The sequence below is a fragment of the Pecten maximus genome, chromosome 3 (genome assembly GCF_902652985.1).
Source record: "Pecten maximus chromosome 3, xPecMax1.1, whole genome shotgun sequence".
Lineage (NCBI taxonomy): Eukaryota > Metazoa > Mollusca > Bivalvia > Pectinida > Pectinidae > Pecten > Pecten maximus.
This window is the reverse complement of record NC_047017.1, coordinates 42199345-42215684: the sequence shown is the minus strand read 5'-3', so window position 1 is coordinate 42215684 and position 16340 is coordinate 42199345. Positions and strand designations below refer to the sequence as shown.

The following is a 16340-nucleotide window of genomic DNA, read 5'->3' as shown; positions in this document are numbered from 1 at the left end:
ACAAGGTTGACAAATGTCATTGCACGTAAGCAAAACCTTTAATCTAAGAAAGTTTAAAATACATCTGCCATATTTTAATGCATTTTTAAAGCTGGTATTGATATAAGTTAAAATGAAATAAAAGCCAGTATGTTCAACAAACTTTTTGAGCAATATTTCTGGCGCAATATTTCTTTGATGCAATAGTTCCTAATGACTACTTTGCCCAATCTGTATTATACACGGACTGGTCTTGCAATGTAAGTATTCACTCTATATCCATTATTTTCTAAGAATTAATTTGTTCTGACATGACGTCAGACGTGTTCATTGCGTGTTGATATACATGTTCGTCCTTTTGTCTTTTTTTACTTTTATTTGTATGGCGTGTGTCATCGGTTTTGAGTTATAATTACGGTTTCTTTTTTTCAAATAATTGAGCATATCAGAAATTCTTGAAATCTTGAATCTTTCCTATACTTTTCAAAGTTGACATTTTACCATTTTGTTCACACAGTCTCCTTTTAAAGTATTTCCAAGAGTGACTGGGCATTTCCTTGAATGCTATTGAGTTCACAAACAACACTCATAAATGCAGTCCTACACTGATTTACAAAGGTTTCATATTGATAACTATTCACCTGCTTAAGCTATCGATCGATCGGCTTCAGGTAAACATGACGCTCCTCATAGAGTACATGTAAATGTAAATTATACATGCATGCCCGATTATTCGGTAACCGATTTTGGTTCACAGCACTAACATTGATTATTTTATAGTTATAGTGAATGCAATTATGATAAGTCTTTAATTAATAAGTATGTTAATTGTATATGCTACTTGAAAATAATTATATTTTGAAATAATTTGCGTCATATGATTTTGATACAGAACTCCAAAATCCATTCGAATTCCAGACAGCTGTTGTTTCTTCCTTTTTTTTCCATTGAAATAGTCAAGAATATTTGACACGAGGTACTGATAACCGGCCGAGTGCAATAGAACATTGACCGATTACCAGTACCTCGTGTCAAATATTCTGGACTATTGCACAGACACCTATGATATACATAATCACTAAATACACTTAGAATCACTGAAATCTCGACTTTCCTGTAGACCTAGAAGTCACAATGACTGTCGTCTGGCGGTATTGACATGTAAGTGACTTCGGCTCTTGAAAAAAAATTCCGAATGGTCACATGTTTTCGCACGTGACTGTGCAATAGTCATTTTAGCCGTGCAATAGTTTGAAATATAGCTTTTGTGTACAGTTAAGGAAAATCAAACACGTTGTGTAATAAAACACGACATTTGTTTTACAGGGAGAGGAAATGCTAAATGTCAGTGTTGTTTATCACGCTTTATATAGGGAACAACCAACCAACTGGAAAAATAGACTATTGAAACATCCCCTGTGTATAGAGTAGAAAGTTGAGCCAGGGATAAAATGTCCGACAGTCACTGATTAACCTGTAGGTTATGAAGTAACAAAATAGATATGTAGCCCGATGGGTAACTATCCATAAGAAATGTTGATATAAACTGTGTAAGTCCAATTGAATGTTTTCTCAAAAGTTCAGGTAATAATAATTAACAGGTAAACATTTCAGATTTCTGAGAATTTTTACTGCGAAATTCATCAATTTTCAAAATGGCTACCCTGGAAAAAAAATTTAAGCTGAAGACCCAACTATTTTGGATTACGTGTTATATGAGACCCTAAACTTTCGTTATAAACCATAATTGCCATATTGAATTCAAGAATTTTAATGATATACTCTAAAACGTTAACACTAAAGTCTATGGAAAAGCAATTGGTTGGTTGGTCCCTATAAGGGCCGATCAGTTATAATTAGCAATGCAAAGCTCTCCATTAGCATCGCTATTATATATATATATGTTTCTCGTATAGACGACTGATATTTTGCGCCATTGGGAAATGTTTTGACTTCCGGTTGATTCTTTGTCAGTTTTAATCGATGTATGAGAGATAACGAGTTTGATCGTCGTCGTTACAGTCTACACATTATCAGATTATGGATATCCCTACTTATCAAAAAGATCATAAATCCTTGGTAAATTATTTCTTTATAAATTATCTTGACCTAGATACCGATCAATATTTCTAATGAGTTTCCGTTATCCTATGTGCGATCCAATTTACGTGGCCGGTCTGACATTTTGTTTCTATAAAGACGTTGAACTTACGGTCTCTTAGGCATTCGACCTAAGTAAATCCATGATTTAATGATATAACTTCCATACAATGACCTCTCATCAGACATGATCAAAGTTTTTTTTATCAGATATATCAACCTAAACGACAAGCCACTATTAGCTAATACTTTTAATAGCAAAAAACACTTACACCTACTAAAACACTTCCATGCCTGGCCTGGATAGTTTAATTAGCTTGATAAAAATTACATAATCTATTTCAATTTGTGAAAGATAAATCTGATGAATAATGAATAGTTTGGCTGTATAATAAGAGGACAAAGTTATGTCAATATCATCCTGAAATACCTAACTAAAACTGTCCGCATTACACTATTTAAGTTCACTAACATCAGTGAGAGGGTCAGTTAGAGCTACACAGTAGTATACAGTTATGGCACTTTGTTCCATCTTTATGATGAATTATCGAGTAAAGATGACCAATGTCGACCTGAACTCAATAAATCATCATATCGATAGAAACAACGTGACTTAAGTAGTATATTACATTTCTGTATACAAACCAGAGTACATAATGCCAAAAGTATTATCCCGTGGTATTCATACTGTATCTGATTCCATAATATCCCCGACAACGTCATAAATACCGCATCTGTGATTTAACATCATATTGCATTATCGCACTATTTGACGGAATGTGTCTGACAAATTTGATTGGTTGAAATTAGGCGACTGCACAAATCACACGCACGAGCGTGCGATTCGACTTTACAGGGAATTAAGCGTTGTCGGCATCTAATCCAAAGTTGAAATGTTTTAAAAGGTAGTAATTCTCTTCAGATAGAACAACACGATGAAAGCACAGTTGCTGTATTTGTTACGAAGACATTTAAACATATAATATTTATGCCATTGGAAAAAAATAACTTTAATTAAGAACATGCTTTCTTTTTTTAACAGCGTGCGACCAGGGGTGAACCATATGTCTCATTTGCATTAAAATGGGGGACGTTCTGGCAGCGTTTACGTCATGTCTGGCAAGAGGACTACTTTGGATTGTTATAGAAAGAATATAAAATTAAATACTTGAAATATAACACTCATTTTCAAATGAAGACTCATGGACAAGATAAATGAATCCTTGTCGTGAACAATCTTTATGCCACGAATTTAATGTAGATTTTCTGATATTTCTTAGAAATTTGTCTCTGTAAAACTTTCAATTGCTAGTTCACACTTCTTTTCAAGACTACTTGTTCACAAGAATAAAAACAAGACATTTCTTAGAATAAAATTTCAAGATTACTTTTGCTCCTTCCATGGAAGTATGCCACGGCTCACTCCTGTAACATTTATAATTAAAAGTACCATACTCGGATAGCACATTTCAATCGATTAGCAAGTTATTCAGATGTCAGCATATCGAGGATCATCTGACATAAAGTATTGCTGAAATAATAAGCAGTTGGTTAGGAAAGAGTGGGTGTTGTCTTTTAACTGTCAACCATACCTGCTATATCAGAGCAGTGTAATGACCATCCTTCTCAACCGATACATGTACATTCACAGCAGCTGAAACTGGCCGCCGTGATTTCTCTTTCATCTTGGACTATTGAAAGAGACGAAAGTAGTTATTAATGTAGAGCACAAATCGACGTATGTGAACCACAGCGAGTGTTGATATTCATTGGGATTCCACATTTAGTCCCTGCAGTGTAGCATTCAAAATTACGTCAATAATCAGGAATGCATATATTCCATTCATGTTTAACTTTCTTATGTCTAGTAGTGCACTACTATTCAAATACCTTTATAAGGTGGAAAGGCGATGTGTCTTTGTATTTTCTGTTCGAACGCCAGCCGTGAAAGGAAGGCATTTATTGAGCTTTGACATATTTGAAATAAAATACTTTTTCAAAGGTAGGGAAAGTGATGTGCTCATGTATATATCACAAAGGCTGTATCATCTCAGCTAAGTATGTTAGTACTCTTGATACTCAATGATTTACAAATACATCGCATGCTGAATGGAATGTGAACAAGGATTACAAGGAATGTAAAAAAATAAATATAAAAATACACGAGCTATAAATTCCAATGCATGGTACAGAAAAAAAACATTGTTGAGGTGAGAGGTAACGAGTGTGACCTTCGGTACATGATTCGATCTCGATTTGAGTCTATCGACATTCCTACTAGAAAGCATAATCATTCCTCGGTAGAGTGCATTTAAATCAAACATCTAGGTAAACTTTTCTCTAATGACAGAATGCAATTAGATATATAGAGATTACACAACGAGTAATTATTTGTTATTGTTATTATTTTACCAGAGTTAGTTATTTGTTTAAGTTGCACAATAGACAAACAATGTAATAAGATACAGTGTGTTGTGGTAGAAATAGAGTTTACACAACGAGTGGTTGTTAAATATGGAATTTATTTCACTAAAGAAAGGGTTTTTGTAAAGTTACAAAAGACATGAGCTTAAGCAAGTGTCTTTTGTAACTCGTGTGACCTGTTTCTACCACAATGATATCGGCTTGAATCAAAGGGAAACGTGACCAAAACTTATTTTGCGTAGGCAAATAAAGTGTACAGGTGCACGTGACGGCCCACTGATGTGACTTCAATCGATTATTAATGACGCCAATAACAATATCAGCTCGGGTCAAAGTTCGAATTCTTGAACAATCAAAAGACCGGAAGGTTATATTCCACTAGTGGAATAGTGGAATATAACACACACACACACACACATATATATATATATACATATATATATAGTCGGCACATTACATCGTATTGTGGTAGAAATAGTTTAGACAGATTTCTCGAAGTAAAAGTAGATCGTCATTAACACCTGCACAGTCAGTTTCACTCAAAATATAAGTCTTTTCACCCAAGTTCTTTATCAACACATTAATACGGTCTCCCATAATCACATGCACGATATTAACTAATAGATTATGAGCTTTTTGTTTAATAAAGCAATCACTTATGGTATGACAACAACAAATTATTGTATGATTAGTTCATTCATCAAAAGATACTTCTTTCTACAATAATTGTAAAATTGTAAATACAAGAACACACCCTTATAATATCCATATGTAGCACGCCCATGATTCATCTAAAGTTCAGAGCATTTGAATGTTAATGAATTATTCGCAATAAGGCTTTTTTTCAAATACATGTGTACGGTTTTTTTATCAAGTGAGATTAACGTAACTCGGAACATGGCCACTGTGTGTTGTATTGCTTCAAAAGTTGATAAGCACTCTCTTTGAATCTTCGACTTGTGATTTTCGTTTGCCAGTAATTTCAACAGCACGAGCTTAATAATTTCAATATGGTCATGAGTGCGAGATCTTCTTTTTATTATATATCTGTATATACATGAAATTTAATCTAAAATTGCAAAAGAAAAGACTTCGAGGACAGAATTAAGATAACGTCAGTTTCGGAAAACCTGAAAATACCTGCAACTATATACACAGGCAATATTCCTTCATGTGAAATTCACGTGAAAAGGGCAAAAAAGTGAAATTCACGTGAAGAAATATTGCCTGTGTAGGATGATAGTTCTTATTTACATACGTGTAATAAGAAGCATTGTATCATATCATTACCAATGCAACATGATTATACAATGAATTATCAACCACAGATAAAAACATCAATACAATGAATACCGATATTCAAAAACGTCATCGATCATGAACGGCAATTCCTTTTTTGAAGAATAGCCCAGTAAACAACACGAATTAATTTAAAACAATCGGCTGTTATTGAATTGCGTCCCAGCTCGTATGCTGTAACATTTAGAGAGACACGACAAGATATGGATGGAAATAAACTGAGACTTGTATTAGTAACTATTCAATGGATATGTCACACCTAACGAATGTCCTTGGTTACATGTTACTTCTAAGATAAAAGGCAGAAAAATAACATTTCTCAATAAAAAAAAACTATATATACAACAATGGCTGGCAGCACAGCGTATTGACTAAATATAATTTTTACCAGTTATCGTAATAGTTCCACGCGTGGAATGACGTAAAACTTTTTGAAAAGTCATGATCAAGTATCTAACGTTTTGCTTCTTCAAACACCAGCATGGAAATTGTCCTATTAAACAGGACTTTTAACAGTTTTTGCCCTCTTTTCGTGAAAAATTACTTCCTTTCACGCGACTTAAGTTTGCCCTTGAGTCCTTCAGGCTGTACCTGTACCTGTACCTGTACCTGTACCTCCAAACCTTGGATGTCTACTTTCTGAGACATGTGTCTGCACTGTCTGATCGTCCGCTTCTGCCGGGGTAACCCTTCCTCTCCGTCTGATGATGATGTACACTATACCATTCAGGATTCCACCTATGTTTGAGAACGTGGTGACGAATTGGAAAATGGCTTGTGGTACATCTGCAATAAGTTGCCAGACTCCGTAGAACGCCATTGCCCACCATTGTATGAAGAAGGCCATGACGAATAGCGACATGGATTTGGCTGCCCTGTGAGAGGCTACGACGGTGGACGCGTTCTTACCGACGGTGCTTTTGATCCTTTTTGCCTCGGAACGGATTCTGATCCATGTAAGGACGTACATGACGATATTGATGGCTAGAACTAGGAGGAGTGGTACGGTGGTGAAGAAGATGTTGGTGATCACCCCTTTTACTCCATCAAAATAGCAGCTGTAAAGATGATAAAGGGATCATATGTTATCGTCATGCCTAAATCAACAGTATTGTAAAGATACAAATGAAATCATAGAATAATATATATATAAATGATAACATATTGTTCACAGATCCGTTAACTTTTCCACTTACGTTAGCGCACAATTTCATAAAGCTAAATGTAATTTTAAATCAATGGCTATATACAACGGCTCTATAATTCAAGTCAGACATAGCTGTATTTTAATTATAACGTGTTAAATGGAAAGTTTTGCGATGAATTGAATCGCAATTTTCAATATATCAGAATTTTCAAAAAACAAAAGGGACACATTATTGATCTACCGGCATCCTTATGGTTTATTAGATAAACATTGAATCGGTCAACGTGAACAGCGATTAGTAGAGAAACCCATTCCCGCCTTTTACCATTGCATGTAAATCTACAATATTATAAAAAAAATTACATTATCATAAAGAATCAAACAATGGATATATTTTACGCCTACACATATATAAAATGCGTGTTAATACTAATTATAGGTCGTGTGTATAAGCTGTTTTAGATCAATGATGTTCATTTCGGTCACATGAAGCACTGTTAGAAATAATCAACCCACATCTAGACCACTAAACAGCAGTAGCTTTACCTACAAAACAACGGGATGACTCGATAATGATTCGGCAATGGTTAGGGAAGCGGAAACTGACGGATATGATTGAAACCAATGTTACCGGGGTCAGTGATGCTTCATGAATGATCCCAACGAGATGTGGAATGATTATACTTCCGGTCGGGTAATGAGCGCGATCTGTAGTGATAAATCTGCACCACTACAAATCCCGAGAAAGACAAGGTAAACAGACACGAATGACTTAATTGTAACATTCTCATCCTTTTACTAATTGCAATCAGGGACCGATCGATAGGAACCAACTCATAGCTGTTTATGTTGATACTTTACATTTCGTTACTTTTCGCAACCGCTAGTATGGAGATCAAATCTGTTAAAATTGCTAAAATGAAAAAGTTTTCTCATTTAATTTTCTTTCTTACAGCTACACACACAAAATTAATGCGCTTTCGAAGAACCAAGAATTTTACCATAGTTTCTACCAGACTGAATTATTTGGAATTAATTAATAATTAGGGGATAAACATTCATTTTTGTTTTCTTATATGATGATACTCCGATTTTGTTCGACAAATGATGTGATGCTTTAACTTCTCTAACCTAAGAGACTATTTTAGGTTACATACATTAACTTTATTAACACACTTTGTCTGTGTATATATGGTTTATATAAACGCAGAAAATTAAGGGGATAAAATTAACTACAATTTTATAAACACTTTAACCAGATAAATATCTTTACAAAAAAACTTTGGCTTTATGAAACTAAATTGATTTTAATTCATTCGGTTGCACAATTGTATTATTCTATTTAATTAATTTTAAATAAAAAGATAACATTAAAATTATTTTAAAAAAAAGCTTTTCTCTAACACAAAATCTTATTTGAAGGCCAGTGTGTGATAAAGATGCTGATTATATATTGGTAACAACTCATTATGCCGATATGTTCCTCTATATTTGAGTAGATTAACGTTTAAGATGTACTTACAAGGCTCCATTAGGTCCCAACTGTCCGGCAATACCTGCAGCTGTGGCACAAATACAAGGTATCCCGAATGTCCACAATAATAGTTTCCAATCATATTTTCCGAAAGATATATGTTTCCGAAAAAATATCAGTACAAAAGCGTTGATGGCGGCAATGTTTACCAGCAAATTCTGGGCCGTAATGAACTCGGCCAGCATAAACGCGTAAAATTGACACAGTGCTAAGGGGTACACGTGATTTCTGGTCAACACAATGTGTCCGTGGTCAAGGGTGTGGCAAATGTTGAACAAGCCGTCACACAATGCCAAGTACACGACGAAACGTTCACTTTTGGTCCAGGAGAAAAACGTCTTGATGTTTTGAGATTTAAACGAAAACGTTAATACGAGTACTGCTGAAATAAAGCTTAAAGCAATACATGTCATCGCCGGAATATGTATGAGGTAAAACTGACCATTGTCCAGCCCATACACATCCAAATCATATCCAGTGACCAATGTCTTATTCGTCATGATGTTTGATCTGATTTATAATGTTAATAAATACAATCCTAATTCGCCCTGTTAATCTCAGTACACCAACTCGACGCTATGAGCGTAGTACTCGGGTAAAATGACGCTGTATTGTGGTACTTTTCCAGCCGGTCGATGTGAAAGCTGACAGGATTACCTTGGTGGGTCTGTCTGACTTGTCCTTTCCAAAGGCGGGGTTTCCTATATATAAAAATGATAATTAATATGACCGTTACCATAATGTATCCTGATTCGGGGTAATAAACGTCGTTGTTACTCCATTTTGCTCCGTTCATTTCTAATGAGAACATTACCTAAAGTTATATCAACTCGACACCAAACCATCATATGCTGACGAAACTCTTTAATTACATGTTTTAGAAGTGATAGATATCATTATATTGATCGTTTTAAAAATAAAAACATTTCCCTGGAAGATGATATTGACCAGTCGTGACGCTATTTCTAGTCGCCACATTAAATATCATCTTATTTTCTGTTTAGATTCAGACGAGGCAAAGAAGTGGTTAATTATCACACTTTGAGATTATATACAACGGCATTTACATAACTTTACAATCGATTATTTCTATATAAGAATATTACAACGGGAACAAAAGCAGGAAGAGTGAAAATGTCTGTCAAACTTGTAGTCAAACGTGAAGCCAATATGACAGGGTGATAAATAATGCAGGTGTGATGCATCAACTAAAGGTAAAACCATGCAACATTTCACCGCAGAATTGGCTAGAGGCATTTCGGTACAATTTGTAACTACCACATTGTATATCTATTACATGTGTATAGAGGGGGCACTGTATGTGTATTACATATGTGTAGAAAGCGACATTGTATGTCTCTTACATATGTGTAGAAAGTGACATTGTATGTGTATTACATGCGTAGAAAGTGACATTGTATGTGTATTACATATGTAGAAGGTGACACTGTATGTGTATTACATGTGTAGAAAGCGACATTGTATGTCTCTTACATATGTGTAGAAAGTGACATTGTATGTGTATTACATATGTGTAGAAGGTGACACTGTATGTATATCACATGTGTGTATGTGACACTGTATGTATATTACATATGTGTAGAAGGTGACACTGTATGTATATCACATGTGTGTATGTGACACTGTATGTATATTACATATGTGTAGAAGGTGACACTGTATGTATATTCAAATGCGTAGAAGGTGACACTGTATGTGTATTACATGTGTGTATGTGACACTGTATGTATATTACATATGTGTAGAAGGTGACACTGTATGTATATTACATATGTGTAGAAGATGACAATGTATGCATATTACATATGTGTAGAAGGTGACACTGTATGGATATCACATATGTGTAGAAGGTGACAATGTATGCATATTACATATGTGTAGAAGGTGACACTGTATGGATATTACATATGTGTAGAAGGTGACACTGTATGTATATTACATATGTGTAGAAGGTGACACTGTATGCATATTACATGTGTGTAGGTGACACTGTATGTATATTAAATATGTGTAGAAGGTGACACTGTATGTATATTACACATGTGTAGAAGGTGACACTGTATGTATATTACATATGTGTAGAAGGTGACACTGTATGTCTATTAATGTGTGTAGAAGGTGACGCTGTATGTATATTACATATGTGTAGAAGGTGACACTGTATGTGTATTACATATGTGTAGAAGGTGACACTGTATGCATATTACATGTGTGTAGGTGACACTGTATGTATATTACATATGTGTAGAATGTGACACTGTATGTATATTACATATGTGTAGAAAGTGACAATGTATGCATATTACATATGTGTAGAAGGTGACACTGTATGGCTATTACATATGTGTAGAAGGTGACACTGTATGTATATTACATATGTGTAGAAGGTGACACTGTATGCATATTACATGTGTGTAGGTGACACTGTATGTATATTACATATGTGTAGAAGGTGACACTGTATGTATATTACACATGTGTAGAAGGTGACACTGTATGTATATTACATATGTGTAGAAGGTGACACTGTATGTATATTACACATGTGTAGAAGGTGACACCGTATGTCTATTAATGTGTGTAGAAGGTGACGCTGTATGTATATTACATATGTGTAGAAGGTGACACTGTATGTGTATTACATATGTAGAAGGTGACACTGTATGCATATTACATGTGTGTAGGTGACACTGTATGTGTATTACATATGTGTAGAAGGTTACACTGTATGTATATTACATGTGTGTAGAAGGTGTCGCTGTATGTATATTACATATGTGTAGAAGGTGACACTGTATGCATATTACATGTGTGTAGGTGACACTGTATGTATATTACATATGTGTAGAAGGTGACACTGTATGTATATTACATGTGTGTAGAAGGTGACATTGTATGTATATTACATATGTGTAGAAGGTGACAATGTATGCATATTACATGTGTGTAGGTGACACTGTATGTATATTACATATGTGTAGAAGGTGACAATGTTTGCATATTACATATGTGTAGAAGGTGACACTGTATGTATATTACACATGTGTAGAAGGTGACATTGTATGTCTATTAATGTGTGTAGAAGGTGACACTGTATGTATATTCAAATGTGTAGAAGATGACACTGTATGTATATTACATATGTGTAGAAAGTGACACTGTATGTATATTACATATGTGTAGAAGGTGACAATGTATGCATATTACATGTGTGTAGGTGACACTGTATGTATATTACATGTGTGTAGATGACACTGTATGTGTATTACATATGTGTAGAAGGTGATACTGTATGTATATTACATGTGTGTAGAAGGTGACACTGAATGTGTATTACATATGTGTAGAAGGTGACACTGTATGTATATTACATATGTGTAGCAGGTGACACTGTATGTGTATTACATGTGTAGAAGGTGACACTGTATGTATATTACATATGTGTAGAAGGTGACACTGTATGTATATCACATGTGTGTAGAAGGTGACACTGTATGTGTATCACATATGTGTAGAAGGTGACACTGTATGTATATTACATATGTGTAGAAGGTGACACTGTATGTATATCACACATGTGTAGAAGATGACACTGCATGTATATCACATGTGTAGAAGGTGACACTGTATGTATATTACACATGTGTAGAAGGTGACACTGTATGTATATTACATATGTGTAGAAGGTGACACTGTATGCATATTACATTTGTGTAGGTGACACTGTATGTATATTACATATGTGTAGAAGGTGACACTGTATATGTATATTACATGTGTGTAGAAGGTGACATTGTATGTCTATTAATGTGTGTAGAAGGTGACACTGTATGTATATTCAAATGTGTAGAAGGTGACACTGTATGTATATTACATATGTGTAGGTGACACTGGATGTATATTACATATGTGTAGAAGGTGACACTGTATGTATATTACATATGTGTAGAAGGTGACACTGTATGTATATTACATATGTGTAGAAGGTGACACTGTATGTATATTACATATGTGTAGAAGGTGACACTGTATGTGTATTAATGTGTGTAGAAGATGACACTGTATGTCTATTAATGTGCGTAGAAGGTGACACTGTATGTATATTCAAATGTGTAGAAGATGACACTGTATGTATATTACATATGTGTAGAAGGTGACACTGTATGTATATTACATATGTGTAGAAGGTGACACTGTATGCATATTACATGTGTGTAGGTGACACTGTATGTATATTACATTATTACATGTGTGTAGGTGACACTGTATGTATATTACATGTGTAGAAGGTGACACTGTATGTATATTACATGTGTAGAAGGTGACACTGTATGTGTATTACATATGTGTAGAAGGTGACACTGTATGTATATTACATGTGTGTAGAAGGTGACATTGTATGTCTATCAATGTGTGTAGAAGGTGACACTGTATGTATATTCAAATGTGTAGAAGATGACACTGTATGTATATTACATATGTGTAGAAGGTGACACTGTATGTATATTACATGTGTGTAGAAGGTGACACTGTATTTATATTACATGTGTGTAGGTGACACTGTATGTATATTACATATGTGTAGAAGGTGACACTGTATGTATATTACATGTGTGTAGAAGGTGACACTGTATTTATATTACATGTGTGTAGGTGACACTGTATGTATATTACATGTGTGTAGAAGGTGACACTGAATGTGTATTACATATGTGTAGAAGGTGACACTGTATGTGTATTACATGTGTGTAGGTGACACTGTATGTATATTACATGTGTGTAGAAGGTGACACTGAATGTGTATTACATATGTGTAGAAGGTGACACTGTATGTGTATTACATGTGTGTAGGTGACACTGTATGTATATTACATGTGTGTAGAAGGTGACACTGAATGTGTATTACATATGTGTAGAAGGTGACACTGTATGTATATTACATATGTGTAGAAGGTGACACTGTATGTGTATAACATGTGTAGAAGGTGACACTGTATGTATATTACATGTGTGTAGCAGGTGACACTGTATGTGTATTACATGTGTAGAAGGTTACACTGTATGTATATTACATATGTGTAGAAGGTGACGCTGTATGTGTATTACATATGTGTAGAAGGTGACACTGTATGTCTATTACATGTGTGAAGGTTACACTGTATGTGTATTACATATGTGTAGAAGGTGACGCTGTATGTGTATTACATATGTGTAGAAGGTGACACTGTATGTCTATTACATGTGTGAAGGTGACACTGTATGTGTATTACATATGTGTCATCTGAACGAAACTCAAACAACACTCCTGTATGATAATATTTACATCGACGTCATGTTGAAGTACGACCCATCATTACTAGATAATTTCGTGTATACAGTTACGTTATGTTGTATTACGACCCACTTACGTATCATTATTGGACAATTCCATGGTTTATACAGTGACGTGATGTTATTTCACTCTCCATTAACTTTTCCTTGTTCAAGGCGCATTCCCAAGATGTCGTATAACAAAGCATTTTCTACCAGTAAGACATCACCGTTCGTCCTTTTTGTGTTCAATTATTATCTCCAAACTCTTTCGATTACCATACTCTGTCTAACAGCGGTGCCTGCTATAGTGTAGATTCGGACAGCGTGTTAGCGATACACATTACCTGTATTCCACCACACGCTTTGTTACGACGTACACAGAAATACGTTAATACTACTTTGCACTTGCAGTCTTAAGGTTAATTAATACGTGTAATTAAGCGCGTTGCATTTTCTTGTTTATTGGAGACCCATTCCATGTTTTGTCTCTTCGTTAGCGCCAAATTATCATATGTATAATGTATTTTTCTGCAACAAAAATGATGTAACTTGCATTATATCGTTATTACGAGTAAAGTTATCTCGTTATTACAACTTACGTTATTTCAATGTTATACATGTAGTTAAGATATCACTCTTTGTATTGTTAAATCAGAAGCACTTTCTCTTCACTACAAATAATTTGGTCTCAAGGTCAGAGACGGAAAAGGAATAGCTGCTTTGTTCCACTTTTCAAACGTGCATGATAACGTATTTGTAAAACTACACAATCGATATTACTTTTGTTTTGAAGTCGCATCAGATAGAAGCAACGGCCAAATGGTATGGAGAACCCCTTCTGAAATGGCGCTCTTCAGTGTTGTCTAACAGGGTGTCATTATAAAACCTAGCCTCTAATAGCACCTGCAAATTCCCGCACTTCTGATGTAGCAGTAGTTCAGCGCATCGATCTGAACTGTTCACAACCCAACGGTCTGAACAAGCAACAATTACAATGAATTTTTCATCATCTTAGATAAGACAATTTGATAGGTAGCCTTGTACTATATTTGTATCATCTTGACCAAATAGATAAAATGAAAATTTTGATCTGACCGTTCTCACCATTGCGTTGCCCTGAACTGACTTCCCAGCCACCTAATGGGCGAACCATTAGAGAAAACAATTTTGCGCTAATTCATTGTAGCCATCCGCGCCAAATATGATTTATCCTATGACGCCAGGTGGCAACAACAAACGCCAATAGGTTGTTTACAACGCAACGGACTGAAACTTAAGAACAGAATGTGACAATGCCTATATGCCAAACTATTTTTTTTTATACATTGTACAGTTGAAAAAACATACTTAAATTGCACTACAATTAAATCTAAAGTTGTGTGTGGTCCATCCTTAGCATTCTCAGAGCGTCATCTGCCATGACGTTAAAACAGCCTGTTCGGAATTCCTCCTGAAGCCGCAGCGCTCAGTCAGAAACTGTGTTTGTCAACCATAAATACATGTAGTTACGCAATGTAATATACATCTTAAAGCGATAGCTCCACATAAGTACATTGATGTATAATGAAATGGAAGGTCAGGACCCCTAAACACGTACAATGATATGGAAGGTCAGGACCCCTAAACACGTACAATGAAATGGAAGGTCAGGACCCCTAAACATGTAGAATGAAATGGAAGGTCAGGACCCCTAAACATGTACAATGATATGGAAGGTCAGGACCCCTAAACACGTACAATGAAATGGAAGGTCAGGACCCCTAAACATGTACAATGAAATGGAAGGTCAGGACCCCTAAACACGTACAATGAAATGGAAGGTCAGGACCCCTAAACATGTACAATGAAATGGAAGGTCAGGACCCCTAAACACGTACAATGATATGGAAGGTCAGGACCCCTAAACATGTACAATGATATGGAAGGTCAGGACCCCTAAACACGTACAATGAAATGGAAGGTCAGGACCCCTAAACACGTACAATGATATGGAAGGTCAGGACCCCTAAACACGTACAATGATATGGAAGGTCAGGACCCCTAAACATGTACAATGAAATGGAAGGTCAGGACCCCTAAACATGTACAATGATATGGAAGGTCAGGACCCTTAAACATGTACAATGATATGGAAGGTCAGGACCCCTAAACACGTACGATGAAATGGAAGGTCAGGACCCCTAAACACGTACAATGATATGGAAGGTCAGGACCCCTAAACACGTACAATGATATGGAAGGTCAGGACCCCTAAACATGTACTTTGAAATGGAAGGTCAGGACCCCTAAACATGTACAATGATATGGAAGGTCAGGACCCCTAAACACGTACAATGAAATGGAAGGTCAGGACCCCTAAACACGTACAATGAAATGGAAGGTCAGGACCCCTAAACATGTACAATGAAATGGAAGGTCAGGACCCCTAAACATGTACAATGATATGGAAGGTCAGGACCCTTAAACATGTACAATGATATGGAAGGTCAGGACCCCTAAACACGTACGATGAAATGGAAGGTC

General features: G+C 35.5%; 1 protein-coding gene across 1 annotated transcript; it reads right to left on the bottom strand.

Annotated features, from left to right (window-relative positions):
* Positions 1–4931: 4931 nt before the first annotated feature.
* LOC117322764 lies at positions 4932–8983 on the bottom strand. The gene is made up of 2 exons (XM_033877703.1): positions 8472–8983; positions 4932–6860 (listed from the first exon to the last, which is right to left on the bottom strand). Exons 1-2 carry the CDS (start codon positions 8981–8983, stop codon positions 6383–6385), a joined length of 990 nt encoding a protein of 329 aa, XP_033733594.1. The 3' UTR covers positions 4932–6382.
* Between the last annotated feature and the right edge of the window lie 7357 nt (positions 8984–16340).

Excerpts from the sequence above, each read along its gene's own strand:
- LOC117322764 (XM_033877703.1), bottom strand. The coding sequence starts at position 8,983 with ATGACGAATAAGACATTGGTCACTGGATATGATTTGGATGTGTATGGG. Across the intron at positions 6,861-8,471 it reads TTGGGACCTAATGGAGCCTT|CTGCTATTTTGATGGAGTAA; the intron begins GTAAGTACATCT and ends TCATCTTTACAG.